Here is a 22,533-nt window from a genome sequence, read left to right as displayed (position 1 = left end):
GGTGGAGGTTCTTGTTGTTCTAGACCTTTGGAAGCACAGCTGGGACTCAGGCAGAGAGAGTCCCATTTTCAGATCCTGTCACGAGTGTTTCTGTGGCTCCCCGTTCTGCACAAGGACCTGCAGCTGTAGTAGTAGTTGTGACGTTAATTCCTGTCTCCTGAAAACTGAACTGAGCAGTAGAGGCTCTGCTCTTTAAAAACACTGCCTGTGGGAGTGGAGATGTGTGTCGTGTGGACTGATTTTTGCACCTTGCAGAAGCTGCTGAGGACGGCAGGGTGGCCTCCCAGCTGTGAGTGCGACCCAGTCGCCCACAGTGTCGGGTGGGAGGCCCACTCATTGGCCAGACCTCCAGTTACTCTTTGAGGTTCTGCCCTTAGAGTCGAGGGAGACAAAAACCCGTGTCTGTTCATCCCGTCTGCAAGCGTTGCTCAGCACCTGTTGTGGGCCAGCCTCAGGGCAGCAGTGACTCACACGGCCCTGTCTTTACGCTCTGACGGACATAAACGGGGAGCCCCTAAGTCTCCATCTCTGTGGGCCAGGCACTGGTGCCGTGGGGGACAAGATGAAGACGGCCCTCAGGAGCCAACAGGCTCTGAGACACAGAAGACACGTGTGTGGAAGTCACTGTGACCCCAGGCGAAGGTGACACGAGCCACCAGGAGAGAAGGGGAGGATGGGGCAGGGCGCTAGTGCAGGAGCTCAGGTGCTTTGGGATCTGGAGTCGAAGGAGGGACCATGGAGTGGAAGGGAAAGTTACATGAAAGCGGAAGGGCAAGGGGGAAACCAAGCTCGGTCCTAAAACACGGAGACGGCAAAGCAGAGGGCACGGGGTGTGGCTACGCTCTGCCCACACTGCACGCTGGCACATAGACCATGCTCGGCCACGTCTGTTGAATGAATATAACAAGAAGGCGTAGATTAAGGCTGGAGGGGGAGGCTGGGGACAGATTGTGACAGATGGGTAACACAAGCCAAGATGTTCCCGCAGTCAGCAGGGTCTGCAGTACGTGACAAGTGTTGGGATTTCGAGGAGAAGGCAAACCCCAGCGTTCTAGAGGTAGGAGCGACAGGATTTGGTAGCAGATTACATACACACGGGCCAGTAAGGCGAATTCAGGTGCCGGGGGAGGGGCGGTCACAGACAGCGCTGGCCAGACCGGGAGGTTTACGTGGCACCCTGGGCCGCAGGCTCCTTGTTCACGCCTCGTCTTGTCGCTCTCCTCTCTCACAGCCTGATTGACAGAAGAGGGTACATCCAGCCCGACACGCCGCAGCCAGCAGCGCCCTCCAGCGGGATCACCATGTACGGGGCCACGCAATCACAGAGCGACATGGTAGGAGCCCCGCGCCGGGGCCACCACTCCCCATGAAGTCCTCTCTTCTGCCTCCTTGTTCACTAACCCAGTAACAATCCCTCTGCAGCCCAGAAACTCCCCGGGCAGGAAGGCAGCCCCTGACGCGCATGAGACTGAGGCGCTCGCGTGGGGCAGTGACGCGTTAAATGAATGTGACCAGCTGCTGGGTCTGACTTGCTGGATCGGGGCTGTGCAGGGGGCACACACCCCAAATCTCTTTGCCCAGACTGCTGGAGGCTCCTGATGGAGCCACCCTGTGCAGTGTCCAGGCACTGTTTCGGGGATGCGATGCCACCGTCCCAAGCAGGGCTGAGCTGTCTTCATACCCCACTTCCCATTCAGTCCCTGGGCCTCAGTCCGCACCTGCCTCTCCCCAGCTTCCCAAGGGGCACTGGATAGGCCTGCCAGTTTTCCCTATTTTCGGCCAAAATCTTAGATCAGCCACTCACACATTAGTGTGAAGAGTCAGAGCAGGTGTTCATTCATTCAGGTAAAGGCAGGTCACCCCTCCAGGGCGTGTGCACGTGCATGCCGACATGGACGCGAGGAGTGTGCTTGCTTCCAGTCTGCAGGTCGGAGCCTTGGGGAGGGAGCAGGCATTTCCCCTTGCACCCTCAGCATCACAGCATGGCCTGCCTCTGGCCATCGGGGCCTTAAAGCTCTTTCGGTGTCAGAAAGGCGGTGGCCTCTTTCTGTTTGGAAAGAATCTCACGAAGTTCCATGTTCCTGCAGCAGCCCGGCCTGGTGGCTCTCCAGCACCCGTAGCTCCTTGTAGAGCTGAGCCCCTCAGCAGAGTGCCCAAGGTAGATGTGGCAATGACCAGGCGTTAGGGGCAGCACCCTGGAGCCCTGCAAGGGTAAAGTTGGTAGGCTCGTGATTGTCTCTAATAGCTCATGGCAAAGGGAGATGTGGCATTCCACAGTGACCCTGACGCTGTGTTTACAGCCATGGAAACTAGGCTGCAGCCCCTAGCGGAGGTCTCTGAGCTCCATGTGTTGGTGGTGGTGTCTTGGCGGTGCTGCGACGCGTTGCTTTGCTAATAAGGTGTGTTCTTTGAAAGCCAGTGCACACGCGGGCAGGCCCCAGCACCGCACTGTCAGTGATCAAGGAAGAGCCTGCTCCGTCCGTCCACACTCACCACACAAGTCACCCTGAACCCCCAACCGCATTTTTTAGAGGAGGAAATGAGGACGGAGAGGCTCACAGGAAAGAAGGCTGCATTACTGAGCAGCATCTGGGACCCAGGCACTTGAATCCAAGACCAATAGTGGCAAACAGGCGAGCTGCTCTCCAGGCTTTGTAAGCCAGGAGAGACGGATCATCTACCCGAGACCACACAGCCACCCATTCGTGGACACAAAGCCAGCCGAAAGCCTGATACCCACCTTCACTCTGTACTGCACGTTTCAAAGGCACGGGCATTAGGACAGGCAGGGCTTAGAGGCCTTTCCCAGCCAGTGCAGGCGACTGAGAAGTGCCCTGTAAGGACCGAGTGCACCAGCATGCGCGTGCATGTTCACACATCTCTCCTCCATCCAGCAACTTTGCCTGGGCACCTTCCATGTAGAACACCGCCCTCGACCCTCAAGGAAGTCACCAGCCAGGAGACACCGTGTGAACGCATGCGAAGAAAGCGTTATGATCACGTGTCAGACGAGGCCACTCAGGACAATTGTCCTTGTCCAGACCAATGTCTGATGTTGGTCTACCCCGTGATTCTGACAGTACTGGTCTCGCCATACTCTACAAGCCTCCTAGATTTAGAAAATAAACGAAGGTCATCTGTAAGGTGCTGTCACCATTAAGCCATTTTAGGTCAAGATAGGGAAGGGGCTTATTTCCCAAATTGAATATGTGCTCATCAAGCACCGTCCTGCCTCTTCGCCTGCCGGGAGCGGGGGGCTTGCTGCAGGGAGTGGGAGGTGCTTTCACTCCACACAGTTACCAGCTCACTTCTGGCGCCAGTCCTGACTGGAGCTGCCCTGTAGCTGTGGGTAAGGACACAGGCCACTGTGGTGTGGCAGAAATGGCCTGGGCATATTGCCTATTCCCATGAGAAAGCCACCTCCCAGGAAACCAGTAACCCCTAAGGCACCGGGTGGTTTGCAGAAGACACTGCAGGGTTAAGATGGAGCTCATGACAGCGGCACTCACTCGGTGTAGCGGTGCTGGTTAAGGCACCTGCTCCCGTGGCTCAGCCGCCGTCAGGAAGCACAAGGATATGAACGCCCTGAGACTCCTCACCCTCTTCTCTGCTGTCTCTGGAGATGACACAGAAGTCTGGGCAGCCAGCGAGAGAGCTGCATGTGACATCCGCATGGGACATCCTTATGCAACATGTTTGCATCCCTGGACACCAGTCAGGCCCTTGTACTCGGGGAAGGCTCCCGAGCACTGTGGATGCACACACTGAGCGAGGCTCAGGCTCGCCCAGGAGCCCTGCGGGAGACGAGTGCTCTCGGGGACCTGGGTCCCGTAGCTCAGACACACGGCATCGCCCTACAGTTTCAGGGTCAAGGTCTCCCTGGACCCCATGATGAAGGAGCCCAACATCAGTGAGCCCCAGCATACCTCCCTCCATCAGAGACAAAACTTTAAAAAACTGAAAAATCCTGGGAGGCCTACACACAGAAGTGTGGCTCCAGATTCAGAACTAGCGCAGACTCGTGGGGTCTGTCCCGCTCCCAGTCAGGGATGAGGCTGCATGGGGACATCTCTTCCACACGTGAGCACTTCGGCTCAGCCACCAGGCTTTCGGGTGTCTGCCTTATCCCTCTCTGGAAGAAAAGGGGGGTGGGGTGGGGATTCATGCAGAGCCCAGGCTGCCATGGCTTTCCAGATGAGTGACCTTGACGAGTCTCAGCCTCTCTCCTGCTCAGTGTTCTCCTCTATAAAGTAGGAACATAGGGGCCAGCAGGTGGCGTGGTAGTTAAGGTACTGGATTCTCACATAGTCGATCACAGTTGGAGTCCTGGACCCGGCAGATTGAAAATCACACTGCGCACATGTGCCCCCCCCCCAAAAAAAAAAAATCCTGAGAGGAGAATGGAGGAGAAAGGATTGTGACATGGCCATCCCCCTGGGAGGTGATTTCTTACTTTCCCTCAGTCCCCACACCCAGGAGAGAGCTGCGTCCTCCTTCTAGAATGGGGTAAACACTGACCTTCAGCTCTTCCCCTCCTCTCATCCTGCCCTGACCAACGAGCCCAAAGCCGAGTAAGCCAGCACCTGACGCAGGACTGGGAACAGCCACAGCCGGTCCTTCATGCCAAGACCTCCCCAGAGCGGAGGGCTGTGTTTTGCTTTGCTTATTTGTCTCAGATTTCTTACATTTCTGGGATCAGTCCCATCGATCATAGTCCATACACTGCAAGATTCAGCCTACTGGAATTCGGGTGGGACTGTTTGCATCTGTGTTCATAAAGTACAGTCCGTTGTTTTCTTTTCTGGTGGAGATCTTGTCTGACGTTGGTGTGGGATATTACTGGCCTCCTATAATGAGTTGAGAAGTGTTTCTTCCTGTTCTGGTTTTTGAAGAATTGGTGGTGTTTTTCTTTAATGATTTGGAAAAATTTGCCACTGAAGCTATCTGGTCTTGCGCTTTTTTTCGTGGGTAGTTTTTTATTACTGATTCGTTCTCTACTCACATAGGTCAGTTCAGGCTCTCTATTTCTTCTTGAGTCACTTCCAGTAAGATGTCTTTCCAGAAATGTATCCATTTCATCAAAATTATCTACTTTGTTGCCATTATCTCGTTTATCTTACATCAATATTGTTTTACTACAAAATAGATGAAAACTTAAGGACCAAAAGAGTTTTTAAAAAAATAGAAAATGAGAGAATTTGTAAGCATGGAAAGAAAGAGACGTAACCAAAGACTTTGGTGAGATTGAAGAAGCAGATGGGTAAGCCGAGAAGGGGGGAGATTGGCGTTTTGTGAGTTTTGGATGTTCTGTGACACGCATGTAACTCTCCCAGCTGAGAGGGCTGGGAACCCCCAGCAAAGCGAATTCCACATGGGTTACAGGTCCTGCACTGTTGCTTTGCATTTTCCCCCTTTGAGTAATGTTAGAGCCAAGAGAAATATACATAGCAATTTCCAGGAATTGTCAAAATTTGTGAAATGAGATAAAATATTTCAAGACTGACAAGGACAGTGATTCCTTGGGGCAGTGGTAACATTCCTTTCCTTCTGTTTGCTCAGGCCTCCTCTAACAGCCGTCCCACCCCAAACCATCACGAAACATAATGCCCCACAGTGCCTGGCCAAAAGGAACCCAGCCCCTTCAGGGTTTCCTGTCTCTGGGGCAGCAATAGACACACCCAGGGCGCCTCCCCCTCGGCTCGGAAAGCTAGAACCATCACTAAAGGCAGTTGGTCTAGCGACTCACCTTCCTTTTCATTCACTCATTTCAGTCTTCTTGCCGAGTAATTCACCTTCCTTTTCATTCACTCATTTCAGTCTTGGGATGTAGTTAGAGCTTACAATCAATAAAAAATTCTTGTGTTTCAATCCCCAGTTAGACAGATGTGAGGAGGACTTCCCAACTCCTTTGGTATTGAATTAGACAGAATCATGAGGTAAGTTTCTAGCCATTCCAAAACTGGAGCCAAGTTTGTTTTGTATAGAATGAAACTCTGGTCAAGGTTTTCACGCTTTACAGTTGGCAGTGCTGCTAATATTGTTACTATCATTGCAAGGGTCATCTCATTCAATTCCCACAACCTGGGTGGTAGCCCCATTTTACAAAGGATGAAATGTAAGCTTTAAAATATGAGTAATTTCTTAAGGGTCCCCAGCACTCTATTCAAGAGCCAGGTGCTTTCTATGAGGCTTTGTATTTCAGTTTGAAAAGCCCCCGAGTTGGCCTTAGATGACTCTCATGAGAGGGCCCTGACTCTGACATCTGGGGCTGAGGAGGACAGTGGCCCTCAGCCGAGGGTGCTTGTTAGAATCCTGAGACTGATATCTGAGAGCAGTTAGGTCAGAGTCCCAGGGTGGGGGCCCAAGCACTGGTTTTGCCATGGCCTCAGATGTGATCTTAATAGGCAGCCCAAATTGATGAGACCAGCAGTTGGTGTAATGGCTACGTTCCTGGACTCCCATGTAGTCGACTGCAGTTCGAGTCCTGGACTCAGTGGCTTAAACTCATGCCAGGCATGTGTGTGTGCGTGCCCAAGAGCCCAAGAGGAGAATGGAGGAGAAGGGATTGTGGTGTGGCCATCCCCCCGGAGGGTAATTTCTCGCTTTCTTTCTCTCTGTCTCTCTCTGCCTTTCTGGAAAGTGCACATGTCCTATGGCAAAAACCTCTCAAAAAAATATGTATATATATATAGGCAGCCCACATTGAAACCATCACCATAGGCTTTCTCTGGCACATTCTTAGCATTTGGTTGAATGGAATGATTTTGAGCCATTTTTTGCTTTGGCATGAAGGAAGCTTTATCTTGACAGACCTTCGGTCAGTTTGGCTCAACTAATACATGGTCTATTCAGAGGAAAGGGCCTATGGAGGGTTTCAACAGAATGTGCAAGGCAGGGAGGGGTAGGGCTTCAAGAAGGAGCTCCTTAGGTTTCAGGAAAGCTTCCCCAGGAGTAAAGAGTAAGAGGCAAGTGACAGTGAGCTAGCCACCGAAAGGCGGGAGGGCTATTCCAAGCTGCGCAAACGCAGAAGCACTGGCCGATGTGGGTGGGCTTGCTCAGTGTTTGCAAGGAGCAGGGGCGACAGCAGTACCTGCACATGGGTTGCAAAGCAGGGGTTCCAGGGAGCTGAGGCAGGAGAAGTGCTCAAGGGCATTGAGCACCTTCTACCCAGCTTGGACCCTGTCCGAAATGGCAGGGGGCCATTGCAGGGCCTCAGTTCAATGACTGCTATCATTTTGTGCTCATTAGGAGTAGAAGACGCAGTGACGGAGGAGGAGGGGGGCTATGGGCCAGGAGGGCAGCATGCCCATAGGAGATGGGGACACAGAAAGCCCTCACTGGAGGCCTGGGCATGAAGGGGCTTCCCAGAAACACACAGGTGGATTCAGAAGAGAGCACAGTGCAGGGTTTGGGAATTGAGTTGATGTCAGGATCTGAGAGACGGGGAGCCAGAGGAGCCCCCAGCCTTTCTTGGTGAGATGATTGTACAATTCACCAATGGGAAATCCAAGAGGAAGTGCAACTCAGGGAAGCTGACCCCAGTGTGAAGAATTTGGGCACCGAGGGGCGCCTGGAGGGTGGGTGGAAGGGGAGAAATGCCAGCAAGTCGGCATATGGAAAGCTCTGGGCAGGCTGGTTGTCCTGTGCTTAAGTAGGATTTTACGATGGGTAGAAATGAGCTCAGTTTGAAATAGTAGAGCTGTGGGTCAGGGTGTTTTTGTTTTTGTTTTGGGGGGTTTTTAGAGATTTTTGCTGTGGGGTGTGTGCATTCACCAGAGACAGAGAGAGATGGAAAGTGAGAAGTCACTTCCTGGGGGAGATGGCCATGCTGCAATCCCTTCTCCTCCATTCTCTCAGGACTTTGGACATGCACGTGCACACACCCAGCGTGAGTTTGAAGTCACCAGGTTTGAGACTCAAACCACGGTCAGCCATGCAGGAGTCCCACACTTTAACCACCATGCCACCTGCTGGCCCTGAGGCAAATCAGTTTTATCAGTTATACTAAAAGTATTCATCACTCTGGCATTAAGACAGAAAAATCTATAATACTCAGGTTTGTCATATGAGATATTAATCTGATTGCATCACACAAGCTGAAAGGTTTTTTGTTCGATATGGGGCATGTGCCCTTACCAGAGAGAGACAGAGAGAAAGTGAGAAATCACAGGGGATGGCCATGCCCCAATCCCTTCTCTTCCATTCTCCTCTTGGGATTTTGGGCATCCATGCACACAGACGTGGTGTGATTTTCAGGTTGCCATTTCAAGGACTCGAACTGCTCAGTCATCCATGTGGAATCCAGCACCTTAATCTCCACACCACCTGCTGGTCCATCTGGAATATTATTTCTTGAAACCAGCATTTATTGCATCTTCCTGACTTTCTCTCACACACCTCTGCCAGTGCTGCCTCAGCCACGTCAAATCAAGCTTCTCTGTCTAATTGGATACTAGAGAGGAAAATTCTGGAAGATAATCGGCAGAGAAGCTTTGCAAATGCATCTGAGTACTCAACACAGTGGGGATGGTAGCAGGGTGCGGGGCTGGAGCACCTGGGCTTGTGTTGGCCAGCTCTGACTTGGGGCCCCATGATCTTGGGAAGGCACTTAATCCCAAGGGCCTTACATTCCTAGACTGTAAAACAAGGACGGCGATGATGGTGTCTGCTCCCGCTGCTGTGGTGAGACTGACTGTTCTGCCTTCCCATCACTGGTGGATGACCAGGGCCTGGCACACAGTAGGTGCTCGTTAAATGTTGTGTATGAGATGCCCCTCCCAGGGCTCGCTCAGGGGAGGTAATCCGCAAATATTAGTTAGTTCCCGTCTTCTGTCCTCCTTCCTTCCATCCTCCGATTTGGCCACGTCTGCAAACAGCCCCAGCCTGAGTGTGGAGCTAGGAACCAAGAGAAGGTGTCTTCCTCGGTGCAGTGGTATGGCGACGTGCTCTCAGGGTGGTGGGGTCCAGTCAACCCATCGAAGGGACTCAGGGGCTGGCCATCCTTCCGTTAGACTGCAGGCGGGCACCCCTGCGCTTTCCAGAGACTACAGGAAATGTTACCATCTGGGGAAAAAATTAGAAGTTCTAAAACATGAAAAGCAAACTGCAAAATCAAAATTAATAAATGTTTAATTCTGTGAGATCCATGAATATGTCAACTTCATTAATTGTTAAATTTAGTATTCATGAAAATTTTATTACATTTTAGAAATGATTTGTAAGTTGAGTATTTCGCACTTCCTAAGAATTCCCAAGCATGCATATGATTACACAATAATCATTACCAATTAGAAAGAAAGTTGCTCACAGACGATGCATTTAAAAGTCTAATGGCTTGGAGACTCAGGCCTTTTCCATCTCCCCATGCTGCCTCTGCTGCGAGAAACTCAGCCATGCTCTGCTTAGGGGCTCGGGGAGGCTCCTACCCAATGGTGGGGCATCCAGGTCCATCAGCACATCTCAGGAGAGGACCAGGGCGTGGGCCTGGGGTTTGGATCCCACTCAACCCAAGAGGGATTTGCTCAACACCCGGAACCCATGGCGGACAGGAGCCCCCCACCCCCGGACGTTCCAGCTGGGGCGGTTGAGCACCTCCCTGTGGTGTTGGACAGAGGCTTCAGCCCTGGTGGGAAGGGCTGGGTATTGCCCTTTCAGGTATCTTTCAATACAGATCCTGCCTGGCAGACTCTCCTCTGCCACCCAGGGCCACCAGCCCATCTGTTTTGTCAACGGCAACACCACCAGGTCCCATTCTATTGCATGTTTATAGGCCTCTTTATTGTTGTAGTCATTCTGGACTGGCTTCTGTGGTCCAAGCACCACGCTGACAGGACTGGAGACAGAGGACACAGTCTTACACGGGCGAGGCTGGCACTGAGCAGAAAAAGAAACCTGATGCATCTACAGCCAACTGCCCGCTTCCCAACCCTGTGCCCACGCCGACGTGGTGTCCCGCGCTTCCCATGCCACACCAGTGGTAGCATGCCATGCACTGCCCGTCGGTAATGCCTGCTAACCCCCGCAGCAGCCCCCTGAAGCTGGCACTGATGTTAGCGCCACTCTACAGATTGGTCAAACCGAGTCACAAAGACCTTAAAGAAGTTTACCAAACAAAACCTTTGCAATTTGACCCCTGAAGTCCACACTCTTAACCCTATGCTATTCTGCACCTCAATAAGAAACATTTACAGAAGGTTCAGCCGGAAGGAGTGGTGGTTAAGGTTGCTGGGTCCCCTGTGGTTGACTGCATCATGGCTTGAGTCCCAAGCCCAGTGGCTTGAAAAACATGCCAGACATGGTTTTTTTCTTTATGTTTTTGCCATAGGGCTCATGTGTTTGCTGGAGAGAGACAGAGAGAGACAAAAGGGAAGTGAGAAATCACCCCTTGGGGTATGGCCACGCCACAATCCCTTCTCCATTCCGCTCTCAGGATCTTGGGCACACATGTGCACGTGCCCAGCATGATTTCTAAGCTGCCAGGTCTGGGACTTTAACTGCAATCGGTCATGTGGGAGCTCAGCGCCTTAACCACCACGCCACCTGCTGCCCCCCACAACACTACTTTTCTTAACCTCTACCATCTCCACCTTTTCCAACCCTATGGCAGCTGCGGTTTTATAAGGCTTGAGGCAGGAGTTTCTCACCCTGTGCATGCACAGCACAGCCCTCGGCTGCAGACTTGTGGGGGGCCCCGGTAGGGTCTCTGGCCCCCACTGTCTGCACAGCATCTTCTTACCCAGTGCTGTGTCCTACAAGTCCAGTCACTAGCTTTCTCACACTCTGGTCTCCGTGTTCTCCACTCAGCATAAGTGCAGATCTGCTGGGACCTGCTCAGACTCCAGCTCTGTGCCGAGATTAGAAATTTCCCCAGGAGAGGACCTGGTTGATGGTGGAGCTCACCCTGTGAGTTTCCCTTCCCTCGGGGGTTTCGATCTCGTGGCGTCTGTGTGTGCTACTTGACAGCATTCGTGCCTCTGTCTGGGCCAGGTTCATTCACTCCCTTCCATTCAGAGTACATGCTCGTCCCGTGTCCGTTCTTCATTCCTGGGGCTGGAAGCTTTGTCTTTATGACGGAAGCCGTGCGCAGCTGATGCCACCGTATGCCCCAGACACACAGTTTTGCTACTCACGCAACAATCAGCACGAATGAGGCACAGGATAGGATTAGTGGGACTTCACCATCCCCAGGGCTTACCTCACACAGGAGTGTTTGAAGATCCAGCACCAGACTCAGCGCGTTCATTTGCAGAGGAGAAAGAGGCCTCGGGTATCTTCAGTTGAAATATTGCCTGTTGTTTTACATTAGGACAAACGTCCAGATCAGAAAGGCGTTTCCTTCATGGTAGAACAAGCATTCCTAGGGAAATACGCAGTATTTTTGAAATTAGAGATAAAGTCTTTATAAGTCTTAGATCAACACCCTGATCTTGCAGGTCAGAAAAGTGAAATGGATATTGATAGGAAACTGGCATTGAAATACCCACTGAGGTCTTGTTACCTCGAAAATAGGACAGCACACTGTGAACTCGGGCCATCTCGCATAAGGTGGGAAGAGCAGTGGCTACTTCGTGCCTACGTTGTCTTCCCTGTCCTGGAAATTCCTGAGGAAGAGCATGCACGGACCTCTGTGGCATTGGCGTGGGGATGCAGCCCCAGCCGCAGCCTTCGCCATCTGAACGCCTCTAAAATTCTGAGGGACCACATTGGAGTCAAGTGCAAGTAACCCCAGCACTTGCCGAGGGTCCTATTTCTGTAATTTCTATCCCCCTTATCAATGGCTTTTGTTATTACCCGATACTGGAGTCTGCTGTGGCGATGTGCGTGTGCACAGCTATAACACCCATTATGGTCCAGTTTTTAGTGTGTGTATCTCAGTTCATCTGGCACTTACAACTACCGACATCCTCTGGGATCCCGCACTAGCTGGGAAGATGCTAGCATAGTCCAGAGTTGCTGGAATTTTCTTAAGGCTCTCATTCACAGAGGCCAGCAGGTGGCATGGTGGTCAAGGCGCTGGACTCCCACATGGCCAAACACGATATGAATTCTGGAATTATTTACTGTGTTTACTTAACCCAGTATTTAAAAGTCCCCCTTAATTCAGATTCAAAGCAAGACCAAATCAGCGAGTACATGATTTACTGAAGTATTCAAAACTCCCCATGTCTCATCCAAAAAAGCAAAATAGTAGAAAAGAATAACTTCAGCAAATTTAAGTGAGAATTTAAATACAAAAATATTTGTACTCTACATTTTAGGAGGTCATTAGAAGATGATGTTGTTTCTGTAACAGTAACTGAGCATTCGTAAGACCCCAGAACAGGGCTTCACAGCCAAGCAGAAATAAACAGTGTCTAGCCCCCATACCTCTGACAGAATTGGAGCAAAAGAAACACATAATCATTTTGATTTGTATACAGGCCTTGTCTTGAGTCCCAAGCCCAGTGGCTTGAAAAACATGCCAGACATGGTTTTTTTCTTTATGTTTTTGCCATAGGGCTCATGTGTTTGCTGGAGAGAGACAGAGAGAGACAAAAGGGAAGTGAGAAATCACCCCTTGGGGTATGGCCACGCCACAATCCCTTCTCCATTCCGCTCTCAGGATCTTGGGCACACATGTGCACGTGCCCAGCATGATTTCTAAGCTGCCAGGTCTGGGACTTTAACTGCAATCGGTCATGTGGGAGCTCAGCGCCTTAACCACCACGCCACCTGCTGCCCCCCACAACACTACTTTTCTTAACCTCTACCATCTCCACCTTTTCCAACCCTATGGCAGCTGCGGTTTTATAAGGCTTGAGGCAGGAGTTTCTCACCCTGTGCATGCACAGCACAGCCCTCGGCTGCAGACTTGTGGGGGGCCCCGGTAGGGTCTCTGGCCCCCACTGTCTGCACAGCATCTTCTTACCCAATGCTGTGTCCTACAAGTCCAGTCACTAGCTTTCTCACACTCTGGTCTCCGTGTTCTCCACTCAGCATAAGTGCAGATCTGCTGGGACCTGCTCAGACTCCAGCTCTGTGCCGAGATTAGAAATTTCCCCAGGAGAGGACCTGGTTGATGGTGGAGCTCACCCTGTGAGTTTCCCTTCCCTCGGGGGTTTCGATCTCGTGGCGTCTGTGTGTGCTACTTGACAGCATTCGTGCCTCTGTCTGGGCCAGGTTCATTCACTCCCTTCCATTCAGAGTACATGCTCGTCCCGTGTCCGTTCTTCATTCCTGGGGCTGGAAGCTTTGTCTTTATGACGGAAGCCGTGCGCAGCTGATGCCACCGTATGCCCCAGACACACAGTTTTGCTACTCACGCAACAATCAGCACGAATGAGGCACAGGATAGGATTAGTGGGACTTCACCATCCCCAGGGCTTACCTCACACAGGAGTGTTTGAAGATCCAGCACCAGACTCAGCGCGTTCATTTGCAGAGGAGAAAGAGGCCTCGGGTATCTTCAGTTGAAATATTGCCTGTTGTTTTACATTAGGACAAACGTCCAGATCAGAAAGGCGTTTCCTTCATGGTAGAACAAGCATTCCTAGGGAAATACGCAGTATTTTTGAAATTAGAGATAAAGTCTTTATAAGTCTTAGATCAACACCCTGATCTTGCAGGTCAGAAAAGTGAAATGGATATTGATAGGAAACTGGCATTGAAATACCCACTGAGGTCTTGTTACCTCGAAAATAGGACAGCACACTGTGAACTCGGGCCATCTCGCATAAGGTGGGAAGAGCAGTGGCTACTTCGTGCCTACGTTGTCTTCCCTGTCCTGGAAATTCCTGAGGAAGAGCATGCACGGACCTCTGTGGCATTGGCGTGGGGATGCAGCCCCAGCCGCAGCCTTCGCCATCTGAACGCCTCTAAAATTCTGAGGGACCACATTGGAGTCAAGTGCAAGTAACCCCAGCACTTGCCGAGGGTCCTATTTCTGTAATTTCTATCCCCCTTATCAATGGCTTTTGTTATTACCCGATACTGGAGTCTGCTGTGGCGATGTGCGTGTGCACAGCTATAACACCCATTATGGTCCAGTTTTTAGTGTGTGTATCTCAGTTCATCTGGCACTTACAACTACCGACATCCTCTGGGATCCCGCACTAGCTGGGAAGATGCTAGCATAGTCCAGAGTTGCTGGAATTTTCTTAAGGCTCTCATTCACAGAGGCCAGCAGGTGGCATGGTGGTCAAGGCGCTGGACTCCCACATGGCCAAACACGATATGAATTCTGGAATTATTTACTGTGTTTACTTAACCCAGTATTTAAAAGTCCCCCTTAATTCAGATTCAAAGCAAGACCAAATCAGCGAGTACATGATTTACTGAAGTATTCAAAACTCCCCATGTCTCATCCAAAAAAGCAAAATAGTAGAAAAGAATAACTTCAGCAAATTTAAGTGAGAATTTAAATACAAAAATATTTGTACTCTACATTTTAGGAGGTCATTAGAAGATGATGTTGTTTCTGTAACAGTAACTGAGCATTCGTAAGACCCCAGAACAGGGCTTCACAGCCAAGCAGAAATAAACAGTGTCTAGCCCCCATACCTCTGACAGAATTGGAGCAAAAGAAACACATAATCATTTTGATTTGTATACAGGCCTTCTAGACCTTCTGGCTTTGCTGTTAGCAGCACTGGATCCGTATAGGAGGCTTTCTCCAGACAAGGAGTCAGCTAGGGTAAAATGAAATGCATTCCAACATGAGCAATTTCATTTGAAAATCTGCAGAATTGGAAAGTAAATGATCTCTATGGCAGTTTGAATTGTAACATTAAGTGCTAATGTGTGTGACATCTGAGCAGCTGAAGCCATCAACTTCTCTGCAAGGTCAGTGCCGATGGTCGGTGTGGGCAGTAAATCAGCGGTCACGGTGACTTACTGCAACCCCGGCAAAGTCCCAGCACCCCCGACAGCGTTATTTCTATGCTACCAGTGAAAGGTCTTCTCGTAGACACTCTTACTAAAGATCAAGCTTCAAGCCTATTAGTATACACCGTTTGACCGATTTGGGGCCTAAAACAATTGACAATCTTGTATGATTGAACCTACCATTTGATAAATAAGACTTTTCGAAGGGTGGTTTGGGAATGACCACATGCGTTTCTCCATTTGCTATGATGGTAGACAGGTGTCCACTGTCAAATATCTGGGTGCTTGGTTTTCTTTGAGATTATGTAACCAGTCAGGTCAGTTCAGACACAGTCTGAGGGCTCTTGGTGTTAACCGAAACGTCCACACAGACACCAAACGGAAAGTGGAAAGGGAGCACTGATGTCTCCCTCTACTGGTGGAAGATAAGAGTCCTCAGGTGAAAAGCTGGGAAGGCAGGAGGTGGAGTATGAAAGGCCCAAAATCTAAGTGAAAATAGAGAGATGGAAAGGAGAAGGGAAAGAAGAAGGAGGAGAAGGGAAGAAGAGAAGATGGGAAACGAGAGAAAGGAAGGAAAATCAATGAAAGAAAAAAAATAAAAGATGAGGGAAAGGGAAGTGAATTGTTGAGGCTGAGAGAAAGAAAATTAAGTGGAAACCCAGTAAGAAGCCAGGCACGGTGACACCTGTAATCCCAACAGCTCTAGCGGCTGAGGCGGGGGGATCACGAGTTCAAGGCCAGCCTGGGCAACATAGTGGATCACTGCTTAAAGAAATAATAATAGTAATGAAGAAACAAAGGAAGGAACACAGGAAGGAAGGAAAATAAGAATCAGACATGTAAATATCAAAAGTATAGGTATCATGGGCCAGCAGGTGTCATGGAGAGTAAGACGCCAGGTCCTACATGACTGACTCTGAGGTTTGAGTCCCAGACCCAGTGGGAAAAAAATCACACCAGGCATGTGTGCGCCCCTGAAATCCAGAGAGGAGACTGGAGGAGGAAGGACTGCAGTGTGGCCATCTCCCCACTCCCTGGAGGTGATTTCTCACTTCCCTGTCTCCATCTCTGGTGAGCGCATGTGCTCTATAACAAAAACTAAAATAAATAAAATTTTTCCCATAAGTGGTCTCCATAGTAAGCCTAAATATATTGGCCATTTCTCTCCTGAGGTTGACGAGTGGGGACTGTGACCATGAAGGCTTGTCAACCCATTGTTCTCGGAATTTCGGCATTGTAGAAAATGAGGAAAAGCTATGACTCTTTTTTTTTTTTTTAATATCAGATATTCTTGAATCATTTGGTATCTGAGGGGTTTTTTTCCAGAAGATGTTCAAAACAAGCAAGGTTGAGGTTACAAGAATACTAGATCCGGTGATGGAGACACTCCTGCTCCTTGGTTGGGTCCGTAAGAGCCTGTGGTCTCCACTGCAGTCTGTGTTAGAGCCAACGGGAGCTTTATATGAGGAGTACCCGAGCCTGGTCCCCCCGAACCCCCAAAGGGGGTTGGCCTTCTAAACGGAAATCCGTGGGGATACGGCAGACAGCCAGACCTTCAAAGTCATGACTCCTAGCACGACTCAGACAGGCTCTGGGCCCTCCCATGCCTGTGCTCATGGGGAGGTGGCCGAGGTTGACAAGCAGTCCCTGTGATGGGGAACTGCCCAACAGGAGCTGGGGGCCATGTTGGGCAAATCTCTATGGAAGTGGCGCTTACAGTCAGAGAAGTCAGGGTTCAGAATGGTCTTTGGAAAAGATTTCTGAGTGCTTATATATATATATAGATAGATAGATATCTATATCTATATGTATTTTTTTTAAAGGGCTTAAACTAAACTTTTTTTTTCAGTGATTTTTTTTTTTTCATACTTAAGTCCTTAAGCTTTACCCTTGATAAAGCAGAGAGCGTTTTCCACAGGGTCTTGGCAGGGAGCTGAGGAGGTGCTGGTCACAGTTTCCAACACACCTGAAATCTGGTCATGGGAAAAGGCTGATAGGTCCACACAGGGCTGGACCCGGGTTTGGAGGGGCCCGAGTCCTGCCATGGGGGCCATTGTTAAGAAAAAGAAAATTATGGGACCAGCAGTTAGCGTAATGGCTATGTCACTGGACTCCCACGTAGTCGACCGCGGTTCACGTCCCAGAGCTGGTGGCTTAAAACTCATGCCGGGCGCATGTGCGTGCGTGCCCAAGATCCTGAGAGGAGAATGGAGGAGAACGGATTGCGGCGTGGCCATCCCCTCTGGGGGGTGATTTCTCGTTTTCTGTCTCTATGTCTCTCTCTGTCTGTCTGGTGAGCACACGTGCCCTATAGCGAAAAACCTCTCCAAAAAGAAAAGAAAAAGGAAATTATATGCAAAGAAGGGGGTGGGCAAGCAGGGGCTTCATGGGAAACCCATCCTTAGGTCTCCCTGTCTTTGTAGTGAATCAGCAAACTGATGTCTCAGAAGGCGCTCCAGATCCATGGACCCTTCTGGAGAGCACAAGCTTGAGCCCTTAGCTGATCCTGCTGGCAGTGCCGTATCCTGCAAGGTTGTGGCCTCTGGGCCAGGCTTAGGTGGGAGAGAAACTATCAGAAAGAAGGAGGAAGCATTGAAGGGGGGGTGAGATGGAGAGAGAGGGAGGAAGGAAGGGAAGGAGAGAGGCAGCGAAAGGTAAGGAGGGAAAGATAGAGAGGGGAAAGAGACAGAGAGGGGAAAGAGAGATGGGGAGGAAGACAGCAGCGTAGAGTGGGGCAGCACCTGCCTCCCCATCATGCCGTCCGTACCCATGACCTGACACTTCTGACTCCGTCCTCTGGCATATTTCCTAGGAGTCTAAGAGCCAGGCAGAAGTTCTGAGGCAGAATGTGCCAATTGGTTTTCAATTTGAAAAAAAAAAAGAAAGAAAAGAAAAGCTTTCTTTGGATCAACGGAGACAAGGAAATCTAACTGGCAATATCCTCATTCCTAGGAGGGCAGGGGTATCGTGTATCCGTCCGGATGAGTGAGGCTCTCGCAGGAGAAGGTTGGAAATGAGGCCCAGGAAAGGCAGCCGGGTGGAGCTGAGTCCCGATCACCCACCTCCCGCCGGGTTCAGCTGGTTCATTGGTACCGAAGGCGGGCTGGAGGCTCGGCCACAGGCCACGGAGCCATGTAACAGCCTGGCTGTCCCTGTCAGTGAGATGCTAAATGGGGATTTTCAGAACTCCTTCCTTGCAAAGCACAGTCTAGCCAGATCCTGGCATAGCTTCCAGAAGAGCATTGTTTAATCAGCAAGACCATTCTTCTTCCACCTCTGCCCATCAAGGTGGAGCCGCCATCCTGAACGGAGCTGACAGTGCTGAGGCCCACAGCAGCAGCCTGACAGCCACCTGCTCACCGTCCCCTGGGAAAGATCCCCACCCTGAGCCCTGAAATGCCCGCCAGGGCAGAGGAAGCCCCATGGTTGCCTGTTTGACCGATAGGAAATGCTGTGGCAAATGATCTTGGCGCTGAATAGGAAGGGAATACATGAAAGGCCTGTGAACGCAGAGCCATGGACCCCTTTCGAGTATAGTTAATGGTCTCTCATCTCCATCTGGGATGAGTGGGGACTACTCAGCCCAGCCCCTTCCCACCCTCCCAAGCCTTTCCCCAGCTTCTCCACTGTGAGCTTGACTCTTGCCTGGAACGAAGGGCTTTGAACTTCTAAAACCTGCAAATTCCTTACAGAATGTAGGTCCTTGACCTTCGCTTCTAGGTCTGGGGCCAGGGGAGTAGATGAGGCACCATGTGTGACGTTAAAAAGAGGCCCCTGGAGACCCAAGGGAGCGAGTGACAGGAGCCGAAGGTTCCACAGCTCCAGGGACTCTCTGGTCCCCAAAGGCTGTTTACGTCGCTCTGCACCTAGGTGACAGATGACGGTATGCTCCTTGTCAGGAAGAGGAGGGAGCACCTGGATCACAAAGCTGTTAGTAGGTGGGTCCTCCAAAAAGAAGAGGGGTCAATAAGCCAAGTGATGATGATCAAGCACCTACTGTGTGTCAGTGTGCAGTCACGGAAGCAGGTTCATGGTCAAGCGATCCTGGCTGTGAGCCCTCGGTTCACCTCTCACTCCTGTAAGGTCTTGAGCAAGCTATCCAACCCATCCGTGCCTCAGTGTCTTCATTTACAGAGGGGACAGCTGCTTGTTCTATGAACTTCTGAAAACAGAGTGCAGTGCCCAGCGTGGAGCTTGATCGTAGAGTCACTCTCTCCGCTCGCCTCCTGTCCATACCCGCTCCCCCTTCAAGGCTCACTAACCAGGTATTGCACAGGCTCCAGCCTAGGGTTTAAGTCTCCCATCTCTTCTAGCTGTTCCAAAACTTGCCCAGAGCACGAGGGTTTGCAGACCGATCAAGGGTCCCCATCCATCGGCTAGAAAGGTGTTTACACTTTTTCTTTGTCCAGAGAGTGCAGGGAAACAAAGGCACGGATGGATATAATGTGACCGAAGGACTCGGGAGAAACGGACACGCCTTCTCAAACATTGGCATTGTCACACCACGGAAGCTCAGTGCATGGCTCTTGAAGCTGATGAAACTTTATCACTGGAGAATTTGAAGCTTTTACAGAACAGACTGATCAGTCCCTGAAGGGCTCTGTGACCCCGTAACATGAACAGACATAGGCCTTTCAGCCGCTTTCCGCGTACAGTCCCGTAGTTCAAGTGCGTTCTTGTTGCTGTGCAGCTGTCATCACCATTTGTCTCCAGAACTTTTCAGACCCCCAAACCGAAACTCCATACCCCTTAAACACGCACTCTCCATGTTCCCTCCCCCGGCCACTCTTCTCATTTCTGTCTGTATGAATCTCACCACTCCTAGGGACTGCATAGCAGCGAATCACACAGTATTTGTCTTTTGGGGACTGGCTTATTTCGTAATGTTTTCTAGGTCTGTTCATGTTGTAGAATGTATCAGAATGTCCTTCCTTTTCAAGGCTCAATAATACTCCAGTGTATGGGTAGCCCACCTGTTATTTACCCATTCATTCGATGGACATTTGAGTTGTTTCCACTTTTTTACTTGTTTTTGAATAATGCTGCCATGAGCATGAGCGTTTTAGTCCATTATTGTGTTGCTGAACAGAAATAACTGAAACTGAGTGATTTATAAATACAGGCTTATTTGGCTCCCTATTCTGGTGGTTGGAAAATCCAAAGGCGTGGGCTGATGTCAGGCTGGCCTCTGGTGCTAAATTAAACATGGCCGACAGAAGCAGAAAGAGAGGAGGGCCATGCAAACAGAACTCCCATGGCCTCTGTCCACTCCCATACCCTCAGCCAATTAGATGCTAACCCTCTAACTAGGCCCCACCTCTTGAAGGTCTCCTCACCTCTCAAAGGCATTACACTGGGCACCAAGCCTACAGAACATGAAACCTTGGGGTATGAGCCATTATCCAAACCATAGCGATGGGTGTGTTTTTAAAATAGGGTGAAACTGGTTTTCAGCATACAAGAAGCAGCTGCCTCAGACAGCTCTTGGTAGTCTAGGACTGTCCATGGGATTGCTTTCAAATTCTGTCCTTTAAATCAGGAACTCGGGCCATGGGCATCCTGGCCTGGGTGGCATGTTGTTCCTGGAGGCCAGCTGGGCACCTGTGGGTGGCTGTCCCTTTGGGCAGGGTTATTTAGGCGCCATTGTGGGTATTTGCCATGTGTGAAGTGCCTCTCCGGATACGACTGGGCTCCTGTGCTGCGCTCCCTGCCTGCCTGACTGAGGGTCACTAACACCTTCTCTCTTCTCAGCTCTCCAGTGCGACCAAGACCAGTGCATTCAGAGCACCAAATTCGTTTTGCAGGCCGCAGCCACACCCCTGCTGCAGAGCGAGCCCAGCCTCACCAGCGACGAGCTGCACCTGTCCGGGAAGCCTGGCCTGGGCACACCCTGCACCAGCCTGACGCTGGGCCAGCCCACACCGCCTTCCTCCATGCCCAACCTTGCCACTGAGGCCACACTCGCGGACATAATGCCTCTGAAAGAGGAGCACGTGGGCCACCAGTTCCTGACCCCTGATGAGGCGCCCTCACCACCCCGGCTTCTGGCAGCAGGCAGCCCCCTGGCCCACAGCCGCACCATGCACGTCCTGGGCCTGGCCAGCCAGGACTCTCTGCACGAGGACTCCGTGCGTGGCCTGGTGAAGCTCAGCTCCGTGTGACCGCGCGGCCGGGCTCTGGGGACTGCAGGGACTCACTCACAGGCAGTGGGGGTAAGCCGTGGGGCACCCACAGCAACTTCCTGCCAGCTCAAGGCCGTGGCAGAAGTGGCAGCCCTGGGCCTGGGATGCAGAGGCCATTCACGATGACAGGGGGCGGGCAGGACCCAGATGTTTACTTGGTTTTATTTACATTTCCTTCCCCACCTGGAACGCTTTGATGAAAATGAAAGTAGAGACGTACCTGTTCTCGGCATTTAGAATCTGAAGGGTGGGCCTGGGGAGGGAGGGCCTCCGGGGTGGAATCGAATCTGGGGAAAAAGGCACTGTCTGTCGCCGTTCTGTGAGGGACACAGAAGGCTTCTGATGCTTGGGGCCAGACTGAAACTGCACTTAAGTGTTATGCTACTAGTATTCGAAATAGACATGCCACTCCATTGTTTATTTAAAGCAAAAACACAAACAAAAAGTCTAAAGGGAAAAAACCGACCGGATGTGGATTTGCATGCCACGCTGCAGTCTGTGTAACCGTGGTCTTGGTATTCCAAAGGAAGGGCTGCCTTCTCTCTCGTTTTCTTTCTTTCTTTTTTAATCCTGTGAATTCTCAAGTGCTGTTGTGTTGGAAGACAGTGCACAAGCCAAGACTAATGGACAATGTCATCCTTGGTGAGCTGGCTCAGCCTAGTTGTGACAGGTGGCACCGGGGCTGTGGAGGGCTGCTGGGGCCGATCGCACCCGGGACATTGCACCTGTGTAGCAGTCAGCGACGTGGTGTTACACAGCCCTGCCACCGTCATCGCCTCCCTGTGTGCACCTTCCTGTGGACAGCCAATAAATGACGTCCTCTGTTGTCTCGGATCTGCGTACGGTCATCCTTACCAGGCCTCACTGCAGACAAAGTCACCATGACCTGTGGAGGGTTGGTGGGGAATGAAGTCTCTCCTGGCGAGGAGTGGTCCAAGAACAACCAAAAACCACATCTTTGAATTGCGGGGGGATTTCTAGAATGATTTCTTAGGTAAGAGACTAGCTTTCCATCCATTTTTAGTTTTGTTTATGATTTTTTTGTCCTTTAAATCTTTTTGACACCGTCTTGGTGGGGTTTGCTCTGCGTTTAGATGGCTGTGTAGCATTAATCCAGGAAGGGGAGGGACGCCGGACGAGGGGCACTGTCCAGCATCTTCTCAGCCCCGGGTCATGTTAATGCGCCACCAAACCTCAGAAGTGCCGCATGAGCTCCTGAGAAGTGTCAACACACGAGGAGCAGCCTGCTGAGGGTGGGGTGAGATCACGAGGCAAAGCACCCCCCCACCCCGGCACCAATCAGAATGGAATTAGGAACTTGCCCACGCTGTCCGCTCGCATTCATCTCGGAGGGAACTGGCTGTGTACTAGGGACCCCGTCACATCACGTTGGAAGCAGCTCCAGGGGAACCAGCCGCTTCTCTGCTGGCCTCTCCCCAGGGGAAAATCCACAGCCACATCTCACAACCGTGTGGAAGCTGCACTGATC

General features: G+C 51.0%; 1 protein-coding gene across 2 annotated transcripts in view; it reads left to right on the top strand.

Annotated features, from left to right (window-relative positions):
* Positions 1 to 21,878, top strand: part of ZDHHC14 (zDHHC palmitoyltransferase 14) — a 308,739-nt gene extending 286,861 nt beyond the window's left edge. The window contains exons 8-9 of one of the 2 annotated variants that reach the window (XM_006155790.3): positions 1,232 to 1,334; positions 20,622 to 21,878. In XM_006155790.3, the coding sequence (XP_006155852.1) occupies positions 1,232 to 1,334; positions 20,622 to 21,023 (505 nt within the window). In that variant the 3' untranslated portion in view covers positions 21,024 to 21,878. The remainder of the gene's footprint in view (positions 1 to 1,231; positions 1,335 to 20,621) is intronic. The other variant, XM_006155791.3, reaches the window with a different exon arrangement.
* The last annotated feature ends 655 nt before the right edge of the window (positions 21,879 to 22,533 follow it).

Source organism: Tupaia chinensis, unplaced genomic scaffold (genome assembly GCF_000334495.1).
Source record: "Tupaia chinensis unplaced genomic scaffold, TupChi_1.0 Scaffold000468_1, whole genome shotgun sequence".
NCBI classification, from domain to species: Eukaryota; Metazoa; Chordata; class Mammalia; order Scandentia; family Tupaiidae; genus Tupaia; species Tupaia belangeri.
The sequence above is the reverse complement of the archived record's forward strand: the minus strand, read 5'-3'. Positions and strand labels throughout refer to the sequence as shown.